This window comes from Gobio gobio (assembly GCF_949357685.1).
Source record: "Gobio gobio genome assembly, chromosome: 24".
NCBI classification, from domain to species: domain Eukaryota; kingdom Metazoa; phylum Chordata; class Actinopteri; order Cypriniformes; family Gobionidae; genus Gobio; species Gobio gobio.
The window spans coordinates 5055640-5073305 of record NC_137120.1 but is presented as its reverse complement, the minus strand read 5'-3'; the positions used below and the strand labels follow the sequence as shown (position 1 = coordinate 5073305).

The 17666-nt window shown below is 37.2% G+C and overlaps 2 protein-coding genes across 8 annotated transcripts in view; both read right to left on the bottom strand.

Moving 5' to 3' along the window:
* The window catches only part of LOC307120251 (GRAM domain-containing protein 2B), a 27732-nt gene extending 10269 nt beyond the window's left edge, over nucleotides 1-17463 (bottom strand). Inside the window, exons 1-8 of one of the 6 annotated variants that reach the window (XM_079807177.1) lie at nucleotides 17060-17463; nucleotides 5164-5313; nucleotides 3197-3257; nucleotides 3051-3123; nucleotides 2846-2949; nucleotides 1536-1634; nucleotides 341-412; nucleotides 159-224 (exon numbers count right to left, since the gene is read on the bottom strand). In XM_079807177.1, coding sequence (XP_079663303.1) covers nucleotides 159-224; nucleotides 341-412; nucleotides 1536-1634; nucleotides 2846-2949; nucleotides 3051-3123; nucleotides 3197-3257; nucleotides 5164-5313; nucleotides 17060-17151 — 717 coding nt within the window. In that variant the 5' untranslated portion in view covers nucleotides 17152-17463. Of the gene's footprint in view, nucleotides 1-158; nucleotides 225-340; nucleotides 413-1535; nucleotides 1635-2845; nucleotides 2950-3050; nucleotides 3124-3196; nucleotides 3258-5163; nucleotides 5314-5512; nucleotides 6033-10005; nucleotides 10649-17059 lie in introns of those variants that run through there. The other 5 variants (XM_079807174.1, XM_079807175.1, XM_079807178.1 and 2 more) reach the window with 5 other exon arrangements.
* The window catches only part of tbxa2r (thromboxane A2 receptor), a 285760-nt gene that overhangs the window by 234987 nt on the left and 33107 nt on the right, over nucleotides 1-17666 (bottom strand). The window lies entirely within an intron of this gene.

The window sequence follows — 17666 nt, the reverse complement described above, 5'->3', positions numbered from 1 at the left end:
TATTTTTAGGAAATATTTTATAAATATTTTTAGGGAATTTGTTGCATGTTGTATTTGGAAATATTTGTATAAATCATGTTCAGAAATGTTTCTTCAGATATAAATTAGACTGTTTCCTATAATGGTCATGCGGAGGTCATGTGACCCGAGTCCCTCACCACGAGTTTGGGCTCGAAGCTGTTCTCAGCGGAGGAGAAGACGGGGCTGCTGTTGGCACTTCCGTCCTGAGGAGCGAGAGCAGTGACATCATCAGCACAGGAAGCATGTGGTCAGTGACATCATCAGCACAGGAAGCATGTGATCAGTGACATCATCAGCACCATCAGGGTCAAACACTCACCTCCAGATGAGGACAGACGGAGCGCAGGAGCTTATAACAGCCTTCCCTGTTCCGCAGAGACACCAGCAAATACTGAAACACACACACACACACACACACACATTAAATATAAATAATGTCAGAATGAACAAACGTCTGTTTCATATTTCACTAATAATGTAAACATTCGAGACATTTCACTTTTCATTTTTGTGCAACTCCTAATAATCTCAATGATAAATTAGGCACATTCTCACTTTTATAAGATTCATGTTTCAGAAAATTATTGTGTAATACATTTTTATTGATTAGCAATAACCAGTATGTCTCACTAAAAATTACTGTAATGTTTTTTATTAATTAAAATAGTTTGATAACTTGCATTACTCCGTACATGTCACAAAAAATGTGATTAATACATCTGTTATTAATAAAAATGAGTTATTTGATAATTAATTAGCATTAATCAGCAGATTTCAGTAAAGAAATTGCTATAATGTGTTTTTGATTCATTTCAATTATTAATTAATGTGTTTCACTATACAAAACTATTTTATTTTATTTTATTAATTAGAAACTAATCAGTTTCACAAAAAATAAAATACTGTAATGTGTTTATTAATTAAATTAAACATTTTATTTTTCAAATCAGCATTCATAACTAATACATTTACAGTATCTTTAGTGAAACATACTGATTAATAACAATAATTTAATTAATTTAAAAACAACAGTATATTTAATCAAATATATTTTTAGTTAAATGCAATACAACAAATGCATTTTTCCCTATTATGTTAATACATAATTGGGAGGAAAATGTGCTTAATTATATAATCTACATAAATTCAATATTTTTTATTCCTGCAAATAGGAATTATTAATTGTCAATAATTCAATGTTTTATTGTATATACATGTATAGCAGGAATATATAGTTGTGTGTGTATAAAATCATTTATATAAACTATTTAAAGAAAATTATCACATGTATTTTCCATTTTAAATGAGATCAAATGTATTCTTGCAAATATTAAAAAGGTGTTTTCTACTTTATATAATAAATTAAAAACATGTTTAAAATATTATTGTTAATTATTATTATGTATTTTTAAGCATCGATGAAAATGACAGAATCTTTAGTGAAACCTGCAGTGATTAATGCTAATAAAATGCATTGTGTGGATAATAATGTGACATGAGCAGCTGATGCTGACCTTCTCTCCGTCGGCGGTGCGGATGGAGATGGCGTTGGGCACGAGCAGGGCGGTGTTCTGCTTCTTCAGCACGCTCACACTGGAGACCGGGACCATCACCTGACACACACACACACACACACACAGTTAGACAGAGCGGAGCGTGGCGTGCAGTGTTCATTTCGTTGACGAATAATTTGTCATGATTTTCGTCAACAACCTTTTTTCACTGACGAAAACGAGACGTAACTAAATAAAAACTATTGTTGGATGACAAAAACTATGACGAAAACGTACTGTCATTTTCGTCAGCAAATAAAAACGAGAGGAACATGTTAGTGAGGGTGGATTAGGGAAGAGATGCAGTCAGAACTGATGATCTGAGTAACAGATGCTGATCTAACGTCTGTAAAACACGGCTCACTCATCCCCAATCCAGCTCCAGCGCGGCTCAATCAATCAATAACACACATTTATGCCAGACCAGTGTTTATGAACTAATGCTGATGAATAATCACAATGTTTACTTTACGATGTTTATATAGTAATATGATTTAGACAGTTGTAACGATGCATATTTTATCTCCCTCATCTGAACTTGAATGAGCTCCTGAAACTGCAATAATAAGGCGAGATTTCAAAATAAGAGTCCTGTGTATTTCCAGCTTGTTTATAATTAAGTCACGCATTATATATTCGTTTTTGCTTACACAATAAACTGTATTTAATTTCATTCCAATTTAATTCATAGTCAGGAGGAAAGACCAGTATTTGACACATATTCAATAAAGTATCAGGGTTATAATAGTTCACTAAAACCATAAAAAAAAATCTTCGTTACTTGAAATTAAATAAATGTTAACTGAAATTTAAAAAAATAAACTTATTTGAAGCTTTAGCTTTACCTGATATGGCCTACTAACTAAAACAGAAATACAACGTTATAAAAACTATAAAGATGTTTTTAAAAAAACAAACAAAAAAGTGAATTGAGCTCTATTTCGTGTATTTTTAATGTCAAAAACAAAATGGTGTCAAAATGTCAGTTCAAGTGATAATCGGTTATGTAATGCTTAAATGCTTAATTTAATTACAATTCAACTAAACTCATTAGATTTTAGTCGACTAAATCTACTGTAGAATTAGTAGACTAAAATCTTCTGATATTTAGTCGACTAAAACTAAAAACAATTGAGGTGACTAAAATATGACTAAAACTAAATGGCCTTTTAGTCAAAAGACTATGACTAAAGCTAAATCTGAATCTGCAGTCAGAATGAGCCCTGGTGGTGTGTGTGTGTGTGTGTGTGTGTGTGTGTGTGTGTGGTTACCCTGGTGTCCTTGAGCAGCACAGAGGAGAAGAAGCACAGGTGGCGGTCCGTGATGTACAGACGGCCGTGGTAAGGCACTTCCTTCTGCAGCGCACAGATGTAGGCTAGAGAGAGAGAGAGAGAGGGGGATGAGGAAGAGAGTGTGTGTGTGTGTGTGTGTGGAACAGTCCTACACGAGCACCGCCTCAGATCTCATGTTCCTCACCGTGGAGCAGGTCCTCGCTCTCTGGGATTTCCGGGAAGAGTTTGTGGAATGTTTTGTTGTGCTTTATGAAACTCTGGAGACGAGAGAAACGGCGTTAGAGTCGCTCTCATTCACACTCAAACGTGTTGAGAAGAGCAAAGACTTACACTTCTGGAGTTCAGGCTCTCGCTTCTCTCCAACGGCCGCTCCACGTCCAGTGTGTGACACCTGCAAACACACACACGTCATAATGGAGATAATAATAATTTGTTACATTTATATAGCGCTTTTCTAGGCACTCAAAGCGCTTTACACATAGAAGGGGGGAATCTCCTCAACTACCACCGATGTGCAGCATCACCTGATGATGCGACGGCAGCCATTTTGCGCAAGAACGCCCACCACACACACCAGCTGATGGTGGAGAGGAGACGGAGTGATGAAGCCAGTCTGTATATGTATATGGGGATGATTAGGAGGCCATGATGGACAGGGGCCAATGGGCAAATTTGGCCAGGATGCCGGGGTTACACCCCTACTCTATATCGAAGGACATCCTGGGATTTTTAATGGCCACAGAGAGTCAGGACCTCGGTTTAACGTCTCATCCGAAGGACGGTGCTTGTTACAGTATAGTGTCCCAATCACTATACTGGGGTGTTAGGACCCACACAGACCACAGGGTGAGCGCCCCCTGCTGGCCTCACTAACACCTCGACCAGCAGACACCTAGTTTTCCCAGTTGGTCTCCCATCCAGGTAATGACCAGACTCAGCCCTGCTTAGCTTCAGTGGGAAACCAGTCTTGGGCTGCAGGGTGATATGGCTGCTGGTTTAAAATATGATATACATATAGCACGAAGATATACTTATATTTTATATGAACTGATATATTTTTAATAGACATTTATCAAATGTAATTTCTTTTAATATGAATATTTGTATTCCTGATAATTTAATTAAATGTATTTTAAACCAAATATTACATACATATAGCATGAATATAAAAAAAACAACATTTTTTTTAATGAATTTATATTATGTTTTTTTATTTTAAAATGGTAAAATATATTTGATAAATGTATTTTATATACATGATATACATGTATAGCAGGAATATATACTTATATTTTATATGAACTGATATTTTTCAATAGACATTTATCAAATGTATTTATTTCTGCTAATATATTTAATTAAATGTCTTTTTATAAATAGAAACATAGCAGGAATATATATTTATATATCTAATATTTTAAAAAGAGATTTACCATTTTAAAATGAAAATATTCCTACAAATATAAACTCATTAAAAAATTAGTTTTTTTAATATTATATAAATATATAGCAGGAATAAATATAATCCTTTAGATAAACTATTAAAAAGAAAATTATCAAATGTATGTATTTTTTCTATTCCAACAAATATAAATTAATTTAAGTGTTTTATGCATTAAAACCCATTTTATTGTAAACCTTATAATAATCAATTATTCCTAAAATATAAATTCAAAACATATTTATTTATGAGTAATATATACTTAAAATATCATATAAACTATTATTTGTCTATCAAATGTATGTTTCTATTATAAATATTTACACAATTATTCATGCAAATATAAGTATAAAGACTTTTTGTAAATATTATATAGCAATTATATATATATATATATATATATATATATATATATATATATATATATATATATATATATATATATATATATATATATATATATATATATATATATTTTTTTTTTTTTTTTTTTTTTTTTTTAAGAAAATGATCAAATGGTTTTATTTTACATTAACTATTTCTGAAACAAGCCACATTTTAGATATTGAAAAATATCTTTATTTCAAGTAAATTCACAAATCAAGTGTATTTCTTTTGTATTTAATATTTTTTTTTTTTACAGAAAACAATTATTTATTTTCTTTATATGTGAAAATGCCACCTTTTAGATATTGGTAAATGTAATTAAGTAATTAAATGGATTTAAATGCATACGCACACAATCACACCTTCTCTTGTTTGTTTCTTTATCCATTCAAACACATCCAACAGGTGGGTCACAGATCATTGTTCGGCAGAGGTTTCAATGTGAAATCATCACAGGTGCGTGTCTTACCTGGGCGGGACCGGCCGGCTCAGGATCTTGGCCTGCTGTTGGACCTCCAGCTGGTTTTCCTCCAAGCTGAAAGCCTTCCTGCTTCCCAGTTTACTTTTCGTCCTCCCCTTCTTCACCTTCCCCGGGATCGTCCCAGCGTCCACCACATAGCTGTGAAAACAGCGTAAAACCAGCGTCAGCTTCAGAGAAAACTACCACCTGCCTTTACAAGAACCGCTTAGAAAACGCTGTGAACGTAAAGTCAACACCAGCGAATGTCACACAACTGAGTTTCTCTCAGTGTAATGGTTCAACACACTAAAACAGCCACAGTTTGAACTCTCTCTCTCTCTCTCTCTCTCCCCCATACCTGTACAGGTGAATCCCGTGCCTGCGAGATAACCGTAAACTCAGAGATCTATCCATCCTCCGAAAGCTAGCCTCAAGCCATACCGCGTCTCCAAGAGCAATAAAACCAAACCTGCGTCGAAGCTAAAAGACAGAGCTCTGTCTGCGGGAGCTGCTGCCCTTCCCTGTATGCAAATAAGCGTGGGCGGGGCTTCTGACCTCAGGTGGTGTGAGCTGATGATGTAATGGAACACCTGCATGCAGCCGCAAGACTTCCAGGTGAAAACGCATTCAGAAGCTCGAGAGAAGAAAGAAGAAGAAGTGAAAGTAAACGCGCCTCGAGTGGAAAGTTTTCAGGAGAGAAAGTCAAATAGCTGGCATTCTTCAGCCGCAAGAAGTAAAACTACCCACAAACCACCTCCTCGTTCAGCCTAATTTAGTTTGAAATGTCCTTGCACACAAAGCACGGCCGCCCTCGCCTTCCCCAGCCATGAAGCTCATGACTCCAGTACACATATAGGTTAAAAGACATCATGTGACCTGTGATAGTGCATCACTCCACTGGGCGTAATGGCTGCTAATTACTCCGCGGAAACATTCCTGAGCTCGCCCGCGGGGGAAGGGACGGCTCGAAACAAAAGGACACGCGAGCTAGCGTTCTGGCTAGGATTGGCCCACACGTTTTTACAGAGTTTAGCCAAATTTCGTTGGGTTTTTTTTGTCTTGAGACCTACGGATATGAAAGAAAACCCATGCATGGGATACACAAATACATTCAAAACAGGACACGAACACCTGGCAAAGTTGGTGGGGCGCGGATTAAATAAATGTTGACTAATCACTAGAGAAACTGCCAAGGCATCTCAACTTATGAAAAGCAGGAGATAACGCAAATATATCACGGAAATGTCTTAAACAGTCAGCCGTCTTTTTGAGAATAGACGTGAAAAGGCAACTTAAACACTGTTATGCAAGTTTAAATGTACTGTAAATCAAATTACAAAAATAATTTTTACTCTAAAGTTACTATAAAATTAAAGCCACGTGTCTAACCAAGTTGTGTTCCAAATTAGAAGTTGAGATCACAAAAATTGAAGCTCCCATGAGATTTTGTTTAAGCGCTGTACCACAAACAGCCACCAGGTGCCATTCCATTAATGTTTTTATTGATACATTTCGGTCCAAATACTGTATCAATTCTATCACAAAATATCATAGACAGTAAAAAAATATGGACGACGCGAATTAGTTATTGAAGCCTCCGGAGGTCCGAATATGGCGCTGACATCTTGCGCAGATTTGGGACCGAGAGCAGGAAGTAGGGGCGCGATATCAAAAGCCCGCCCACAGTCTCGCAGATGCAGAACAATTCAATATGTCGGTGTAAATAAACGGTTATGGAAACGTAGAAATTAAAGCTAAAGCTCCAATCTCCTCCCGAAAAAAGTCCATGACTTACATCAGATAATCTCAGCTGTCAATCAGGACGTCACATCCCCCGTTTTTATAGCATCAGATAACTAACTAAAACTTAACTTATTTAAAAAAAAAAAAAAAAACGAACACTCAAAATGAAATCATCATGACAAAAACTGCCTAAAATAACAGAAACCAACTTTGGGTAATTTGATTGTTTCGTTGGCCTCGCGTCCATTAGAAAACACGGAGGGGCGGGGCTTATGAGCTATACTGGGACCAACAACCTGGGGGCGATCGAGGTGCGGAGACTTCGGTTTCTGAGAGGAGAGCTGCAGGCTTGCAAAATATGGAACCTTGAGAGACTGACCTTTCCGAAGATATGCGTTTTGTCAAGATTAGCAAAGGTTTTGATTATAAAGTAGTTCAAATTAATTTTGTAATGTGACACCGCCCACTAAGGGGAGGAGCCTGCTAGAAGAATTTAGAGTATCGTTTCCATGGTAATGTACCATCCAATTTCAAGGACGAATTTTGAGTTCGTAAGCTTACGAATGATCATTTGTGATTACTAAAATACCATTATTAATATTTTAAAAAATTATATAAAAAGGGTGCCAATCGACCCGCTAGGTGGCAGTTAAGGGGTTAAATCTAGCTGCAATTATCGTACTTTGATTTGACGTTTTAATTATGAGATGGAGACTTTTCCTGACCTACACAAGCAATAAAACTGCACAAGGAAGTAAACGTAATTAAACGAACCGAACTTAAACATCAGTTGCGCAAAACTTGAGATTTAAAAGGACTTAAACAAAAAAAAAAAACATTTAAAATACAACAAGAAAACGTAATTTTTTTTAATGCAAAATATAGATGCACATTTCATTCTTTTGGTGTAAAATGAGCACGTTTTTGACAGATTTCATGCACAGAAATGCATTAAAATGATGTCATTTACTTGATAAAAACACATTTAAGTAAATTTTACTTCTACGGTTCTGTACAACTTACACATTATCAAGTAAAATCGACTTACTATTGAACTTAACATTCATAAAGAAATTAAGTAAATATTTCTTAATGATATTTAATTTCACAACTTAGTTAAGTAGATTTTACTTAATTCTATACAACTCAATTTAACAAAAATTACTCAAATAATAAAACATTGAATTAAATCGTGTTTTTTTTTAAATGCTTTACTTAGAAACATCCAACTAGGGCTGCGCAATTAATCTAATTTGTAATCATGATTACAATTACGGATGCCACAATTATGTATTCGTTCAATAAAATGTAAATCGCAGTTACAAAAAAAAAGTCAACTTATATTAATCTGCGTTTTCCCAATTGTTTTTATTTGTAATTGTAGTATAACATTATAATACCATGAATTTTTTTTTAACTTTTTTAAACCAAACCAATGCATATTTGAATTTTCAGGCTTAATAATCGTAATTAATAATCGCTATTACAATTTCAAGGGAATAATCGACAATTAGCCGATGATTTGTGTCATAATTGTGCAGCCCTACATCTAAGTAAATAATGCAAGAGACATCATGTAGACACCATATCTACATAATATAAGTCACGCGACACCCACCCAAACACTGAGACTTCAGTACGTGATGCACAACGACGGAAATATTCGATGGATAATTTGAGTGTGAATGTCATTGAGTAGAAAATGAACTCCAGAAGTCACAAAATGGCAAGTTACTAAACCTAACAAGAATAGCAATGATTAAAGTGTAAATCATGCCCCAGTGCATGATGGGAACACCAGTATTAGAAAAGCTGAGTAGGTTTTACTTAATTTTATATCATTGATATTTCTACAAGCTTGAATTGAGTACTAACACAGAATTTACTAAGTTTTTTTTTAAGTCTTGCCTGAATAACTTTATCCATGTACTCGTTCTTTCTGTTGTATTTACTTCACAACAAAATCCTTTTTACCAGGGCAAGTTGTACCAAACCTGTTCGAGTTTCTTTCTTCAGTTGAACACAAAAGAAGATATTTTGAAGAATGTTGGTACAGCTGACGTAGTAGGAAACAAAAAAATACCGTCAACATCCTTCAAAACACCTTTTGTGTTCAGCAGAAGAACAAACCTGGGTGAACCATCCCTTTACATATCGCAAAACGGTTTAAAACACCTGGTGGCGGTCAGATCACGTTTGCATCAGCGGCCCAGAGCGTAAACCATCGACCGCAACTCTCGCTTCCACAGCAGTTCACTTTCTGTCCTGCAATTCCTGTTAAGTGAGCCTTTCCAAGCTAATCTGCGAGCCGTTTTTTGCATGTCTGAGGTTGAGTTGTGTATTCTGGCATTCATGGGCTCTACCGCCCCGGTGTGGACGTTTATAGGAAACACAAGACCAGAGCATTTGAGAGAGTTGTAGTGTTTGGCATGCCTTGTATAATAAAAACGCCCTGTTTAAACAGTAAGGTTTGGCTACACGGACTATTTAATGAGTGCCATTCCAGTTTTGTGACATTTAGAACAATAAAGAGGGATCTAGAGATCCTATTTACACACGTAATGTTGTTTACACATCTATTCGCTGTGCTTGCATTGCATTATCTCGTGTACGGTGAACCTCGCCAACTTCGGTTTAGCCTCGAGAGACACACAGTGATTTAAAACGAAGACAACGAGCACGAAATATCCCCTACTGATTCACTCAGATGCTGAAGATACAGCGCCATTCTTGATCTAATCTGGTTTGAGCTCGCATCACACAGTGGCATGAGACGCCTCATAAACATGCCAAACAAGGAAATGTGTTGAAGTTCAAGGCCCGTTATCAGCAATAAAACGTCATCGTGCTTCCCTTTGTGCTGAGAATGAAAGTTCATTCTTTGCAAATGACTCGCAAAAACGCTTCCTTGGTGAATATAGATGAACTAGTCGATTTGTTTCAAGCTCAAATGTAGCAACAATACACTCCTATAAGCAATAAAACCGGTTGTTTGGATTCAATCCACTGGCTGTGATAAATCAAACCCCCGAGTGTTTTGGCTCAACTACGTCACAGCTGCTCCAACAACTATATATCACAGAGACAGTGGCCGTAAACGTCTCCTACCTTCCCAAATCCTCACACACGGCCGTGTCCATGCGGCTCGGCTCCTTCTCGCTATCCATTGCTACGTCTTCCCAGCTCTTGGACTCACTGAACCACTTTCAACCGGTTGCTGAGCAATGAGGTCTAAAGGTTTCCTTTACAGCCGCTCCGTCACACAAGCACAGCTCGGCCGGGCCGTCGGAAAAAGTGAGATAATGAAGCACAAGGAAGGCAAAGTTGTAGCCGAGGGAGGGATAAAACAATCCTCAGCCGGCCCACTCCGCTCACCTCCAACCACAGCAGCTGGTGTTCCCTTGGAAATTAGTGGAGCGGTGGGTGATGGAGGGATCCCACAATGGCCCATTTAAATGCCATTGAAGGAATGCAAACTACTGAGGACAAGACCGAAGACATCCAAACAAAGGCCCACCTATTGTCTTTGTGATGGGGTAGAAGGTCAACAAACCCATGGGAAATCTAAAGAAAGACCTCCACAAACACCAGGACCTTTTTTTGCAAGGATCCGATTTGGCCAATATTGGATGCAAATAGTATATCAAGTCAACTTTTACTTTCCCAGGTTTCAGCATTTGAACAGGTTCTGATTTTGAGAGTGCAAAAATGGTTACGTTGAAGTTAAATAAGCCAAAGCATTATCAAATCTAAAACAACAAACGAAACTGGTCACCGGACACAGCATAAAAGTTAATCAATGATGAAAGATCTCTGGGTAAAAGTTTAACTTTCCACAGTACAGATACAAGGGGACGCCAACAAAATAATAAACAATTAAAAAACACCAGGAATCTGTGGACAAACACTGGGCATTAAGACTTGCCACCAAGTTAAAGGGATAGTTTACACAGTTTCTTTCTTCTGTTGAACACAAGAATGTTGGTAATCAAACAGTTGATGGTAGCCATTGACTTCCACACACACAGAGAAAAGGGGGTCAAAACTGTACCCTTAGGGGTAGTACCCTTAAAAGGACATCTTTGTAGCGTTTCTTTTACTCCTAAAAGGTGCATATTAGTACCTTGGGGTACAAATACACACCTTAAGGTACTACCATGAACCTTTTTTAGGTAAAAAAAAAGGTACAAATTTGTCCTTTTAATAGGGATGCTCCGATCGATCGGCCGATAATCATATTTTATGACTCGATTGGTACTCCCTAAACTTGGCCTCTCACATGAACCGATCTCACTGACTCGACCCGATCAAAAGGGAGTCGGGTTCAGATCCCCGGAGCGGCAGAAATTTCTTTCTCCGACTGATATCCTTCACTTAAAGCATAACCAACTGTGTGTACATGAATACTCATCAAGACATACTCATCAAAAAATGTGTGTATTTGACAGTTCGAGTGTGTAACAAGACACGGAAAAAAGAACGGCTTGTGCGCACGTTTCGGTGTGTGTGTGTCAGACAGCGCGAGACTGCAAGGAGTTGTTTTTCCGCAAGTTATTGCGTTTAAGAACTCTTTTTAACGTCAAGCAAGTCACATGAGTGTGTGCTCAGTCTATTCTCTGCTATATGCGTCAACCTAAAACGTACACTTTTCACAATGTTGAAGTAGCCTATTAAAATCATTCAGATATTGCGTGCCCTTGTGATATGTACATTTGCGATATTTCGATAATTTCTATATATTGCGCAGCCCTACCCATGACGCGTGGGGACTTTAATGATTTGGCGAATTTGCTATTTGCCGTGTATGTTCCAAAGAAATCTTGCATGGAGGAGCATTGTATTAGACAATCTTTGTTACATCAGACTTCTCCATTTTAGGGGATTAAATGTTTATTTTGTCCTCAATTTTACTATTGGACAACCTTGTGGGCTGCATCAGACTGCTCCATTTTGTTTTGTTTTTTCCTCTTCTATTAAGTATCCTGATTGATATGCATAGTGTTATGCAGAAACTCCATTTTAAAGGCATATTAAAATGTTCAGTGTATAAGGAATCATTTTTGTGATTATTTAGTACCCTGTTAAAACAAGTTACATTACATAATTAGCATAGAAATGTAACAAAAATATAATAAAAGGCAACATCTATAGTATTTTTTTTATCTGAAAAAAGGTTAACAGTGATCAGAGAGCTTACAAATCAGTGAAGCATTGGAAACGGGATCGATTACCATGACAAGAAATCATACCCTGTACTCGGTATCAGATCTGATCGGAGCATCCCTACCTTTTAAGGGTCCTGCCCCAGTGACTACCCCTAAAGGTACAATTGACACCCTTTTTCTCCGTGTGTGTGTAAGTCAATGGCTGCCTGGTTACCAAAATATATTTTGAAACAATGTTTGGAACAATTAAGAACTATCCCTTTAAGATGTGGGCCACAGAAAGTTATGGTGATGATACACAGGACAATTTTTTTGAGCAAAGTTGCAGTAAACACGACCGATCTAAAGTATCCAGATAGAAATGTGTTGCCCATACTCAATGTAACATTGCCCCGTGCATCATCACCGTTACAGTTCAATTACCAGTGAACCTTTTCTCCATCTGACCCCTGACCTCCTTGACAAATCATATCAGTCTGAGTCATCCCTGGCATAATGTACACGTACACAAGCGTTCAACGCTCATGACAATGAAAGCACATTAGCTCACTGCACAAGATAGCTTGAAGATCCTTGTCCAGGCCTCAACAACAAGTCTCCAGATCTGTTTATTTTTATCAGTACTTCTCAGTGCCTTCCGTCCTTTGGTTAATACACAGGACTCCCTGTTCTAATGAGAAGATTAAGTGTGTTTAGTCGGTTTCTAGAGCACACTAGTATCAGCATAACATGATATTGAGAATATCAGGTCAGTTTTCATTACATAAGCTCTGAAAGACACAAGGGTACTAGATCACCATTGGTTGATGTTAGGGAGGAACTGAATGCGATTCAAGTTCGCAGCCAAGAAGCCGGCATGTAAATCAGAGAGCGACAGGTTGAATTGTGCCAGCGTTGCACACCAGGAAACCATAGATCACTTTCAAAAAGACTCCGTTAGAGTTAACCAGTTGAGCAAGTCATGAATTTCCCTGCTTACAAGCATGAATGGACTAGAGCGGAAACGGTGAGAATATGAGCAAACCACATGTAAAGAGTTTAAGGTCAGTGTGATAAATGATCTGAGTGGGTGTTTGCAGAGAAAAGAGTCAGCGTTAACCGTTTAGGCAATCTACAAGTTGTCCTATACCTCTGAAAAAAAAAAACTACTGGGAGATGAAGAGCAAATAAAGCTTCAGAAATACACCAGGACTCAAGGATCAAGAAGAACAAAGGGCACTTTCCCTGCAACTCTTAAAAACTGATCGTGAAACCGGAGTTAATGACTACAAAGAAAGGCGAAGGATGAGGATTGGGCCTTGACATCACTCATGCCATGTGGTCCGATCATTGGGAACACCAATCCCTGTCGGCAAACAACAGCTTGCCACTTGTGGAAGGGGGCCAGAGCTACAACACAGAGGACATTTGTGCAAGTCATGTGATTTGAACGCATCTGTCTCACTTCCTCAATGCAACCGCTCTAAACAGAAAGAGGTCTTTCTTTCCAGGGACCAATCCAGTCCGAAAGAAGACTGGAAATCCCAACCCCGGGAATCACATGAAAGCTGATCATATCTTGTTCTCGTGCCTTGCACCGTGCAACTCTTCAGTAGAGGTCAAGGGCATTCATATGGCATGGGGTATTTTAAGGGGATTTGACCAATTCAGAGGACTGTTGCTGGGAAATTACATTTTACGGGGAAGAAAGGTTACTCACATGAAACTAACTAGCTAATGTCTATCAAAACAAAGTTAACTGGAACTTATATATGACCGAATCTCCAAAGAACTTGTGCAAGACCACAATTATAGCTCAATGTCCTTTACCAGTTATCTATGCGAACGATAAGCAGAATTGTGGGCCCACAGTTTTCTTTACAAGGCCCGGGGAAGCTAACGCTACTCCAGAATTAGCCTATACAGATTCCCCACACCTGGAACAAGCGCTTGGGCTAAAAATAGAGCGCAGACTAGATAACATGACCCACATGTGTTGGGAACAGCAATACGACGGAGGCCCATGAGATCACCAGTTTATCTGGAGAAATGCTCGTCGATCTAAACCACTTAAGAGGCATTGTGATGTAACGACGGCACTTAGCGCATGGCGTAATTTGATTATGACACATTCCTGCTCCTAATTACATTTGGAACCACTGTTGAAGACAAAACAGTTTGGCCAAGAAAGAGGGCCATTTGCATTTAAACTGCCCGAGTGAATGGGAAACTCACACCTTGATGAAGGTTAAGAACTTGGAGCATAACGGTGATGAGGATTGGTTGGTTTACGTTAGTCACAGATGAGGGTAGGGTTCGTTCATGAGGGATCTAGGGCCCTATGATTTCTGTGATGCAGAAAACACGGACGGAAATGGGGATGTCACGGTACCAAAATTCCAGTAGTCGTACCAATACCATCAAAATTTTACGGTACCAATTTTGGTACAACCGCACCGTTTTTTTTTTTTTTTACCATTTCAAAAAAATTATTAAATGTATTAAGTTTATTATTTATGATGATAATTATTATAAGTAAATAATACATAAACATTTAAAGGCTGTATGCTGTTTAACCCTCTGGGGTTCTTCATTTATGGGTCACACTCAGGACCTTCGGGTAAAAAATGACCCGGAGGGCGGGATTAAGATAAAAAAAGATTTGAGTAAAATCAATTAAATATATTTTTGTTCAATAATATTTTTTCTTTTCTTTTTTGGTGTTTTGAGAAGTTTATGATTTATAATTAATATTTATGCAATAATTATGACCCATTTTTTCCCATTGAATATAATAATAAAATAAAAAATTAATAATAATATATATATAAGTGCTGTCAAAAGATTAATCGCGATTAATCTCATCCAAAATAAAAGTTTGTGTTTACATAATACATGTGTGTGTACGGTGTATTATTATTATTTATATATAAAAACACACATATATATATATATATATATATATATATATATATATATATATATATATATATATATATAAGTGCTGTCAAAAGATTAATCGCGATTAATCTCATCCAAAATAAAAGTTTGTGTTTACATAATACATGTGTGTGTACGGTGTATTATTATTATTTATATATAAAAACACACACAAGCATTTATATATTAAAGAAAAATGTATTATATTTATATATAAAATATATATATATACACATCTTAAATATATACATGAATGTGTTTGTATTTATATATACATAATAATTATACAGAGTACACACAAATATATTATGTAAACACAAACTTTTAATTTGGATGTGATTAATCGCGGTTAATATTTTGACAGCCCCAATATAAAAATTACATGTTTAGGACCCTATTAATTTTACTATATATAGTAAAATTAATAGGGTCCTAAACATGTAATTTTTGTTAAACTTAAAATTGTATGCGTTTCATTATTTCAATTAATTAGACATGCTTTTTGATTACTAAAACATTAATTTAACCATTAAAATGGAGTCTAGAAAAATTATGAAAAAATAACTGGCCCTAGGTTAAGAATTAATGCCGCCTTCACGCGCTCTCGGAAATGTGACAATTCCCATTTCTGAAGTCGTGATTACGAGCTCATCGCATTAAAATTTTGAAATGGGAGCGCGTACATGTGCAATTTTTACCTAGGAAACTTGTATTTACGATAATTCGGATAGCACGTTACGGCAGTGTTGCCAAGTCTGCGGTTTTCCCACAGTATTGGGCTACTGTAACACGGTTTATTGTGGGCTGTTTTTCATGTCCGCGGGTTGAAGCGACCCCAATTATGTGATATTTAGCACCGGGAATGCAAATTTTACCAGGCAACCCTGCCAAAAAAACAAATATTTTACCTTAACACTTATTTTGGCCTAGTTTTGAGTAGCAATGGGGCAGGTTTTGTTGTGAAAACCTGGCAACCCTCCATATCGTGATGAGGATTGGTTTGTTTACGTCACAATCACAGATGAGTACCGTTCATACAAATCTGGACTGATTTGGTATATTATTATTAGTTATATTTTCCATCCAACGGCTCGATGAAAATACCCCACTGGAAAATGTGAGGCAGGTAAATCAGTTCTGGCCTAAAACTTAGCTCAGTAATACCTTTACAATAGCATGAGTGATGCGATCCATTTACAATACCGGCTTAACGACTCTAATAATACCCAACACAAAGACACCAGTCCACATGAAAGGCATTGCATTAGCCTGGAGGGATAGTTTTTAGGAGTTCGGAGGTTTATACGGTGGCTGACAAGCTTATTTTACACACAGCAATACCATAGTTCATAGTGGCATGTCCAAAAATATATGATCCAAAAATACATTCCATGATATTGTTAAGTGTAACAAAAGTACTGAAGCAGTACCGCAGTGATTGTTTCCAATAACACCATGGTCATTTAATATGTAAAATGGTAGCTTTATGCACTTGAAAATATAAAGCACAACCATGGTCAATTAAAAAATAGAAAAAAAAATGCATATTGGCACTTTTTGTGAACAGAACTCCATGGTGTGTGTATATTATATATATTATATATATATCTTGGTAATGACATTATACCTAATGTCATCACTGTGCCATTGTAAAGGGAATGCAATAAAAACAATAAATGTGGGTATTTTATAATGTGTAAAACAAGTTAGCACTAAAAATCATAAACAAAGAATTATATGCATTACACAGACACAAAGTAGCAATTAAATCATCTCTAATCTATATTTGAATAAGATAAATCAGTCATCAGGAAGCAATAATGTCATCTCTCTCTCTAACACACACACACACACACACACACACACACACACAGAGAGAGAGAGAGACAGGGTGGATTACGACTATAAAACACCATCCTTCTGACCTATATCGTTGCAAATCGTACAAATCACATAATACAATCACAACAAACACACTAGCGCCCTATAATTATAATAACAACACAGCATTAACATATTTAAATGAGCTGCGCATCCTGTATTGTCGGATGTCGACAGCTGATAACGGACACACTCACCTCTCCTTCATTAAATGCTTGATTCGCGATATGGCGCTCTCGTCGATCTTCCTCAGAAATGTTTTCAATCTCTCCCTCTTGTTTTCCAGCATTCTTCCTCAACGCAAACCGACACACGCCGACTGAGAAACGCCGTTTAACGAGGATGCGATGATCCGGTTTCTCTCCGGCGTCCCATGAGCGCGGCCTGATTAACAAAATGAGACAAAATCGGACAAGTGCTGGCGGCCAATCAGAGCGCATCTGATCAGACGCGGGGCCCAATCACGGCGCGGCACTCGAGTTGGGACTCCACCCATGCCCTTGTATGGTCAGGACGCGTGTCCGCATGCAACGTGGTGGTAGGGGGGAGGAAGTCTGGGTGGGGAGCCACAGTGTGAATGGATGGTTATACACTGTGCGTCTGTGTTATGAGTGGGCTTGTGTTTTTAACTCTGTATCACATGATTTCATACGCTCATGAGTTTGCTAAATGTGCACTAGAGGTGGATTTGAGACTAAATATTTTGAATTAATGGGTGCATTTACAGGTTGCAAAATGGCCCATCTATCTTTCACAAGAGTGTGAATCAAATATGAAACACTGCTATATTATTTGGTAATCAAA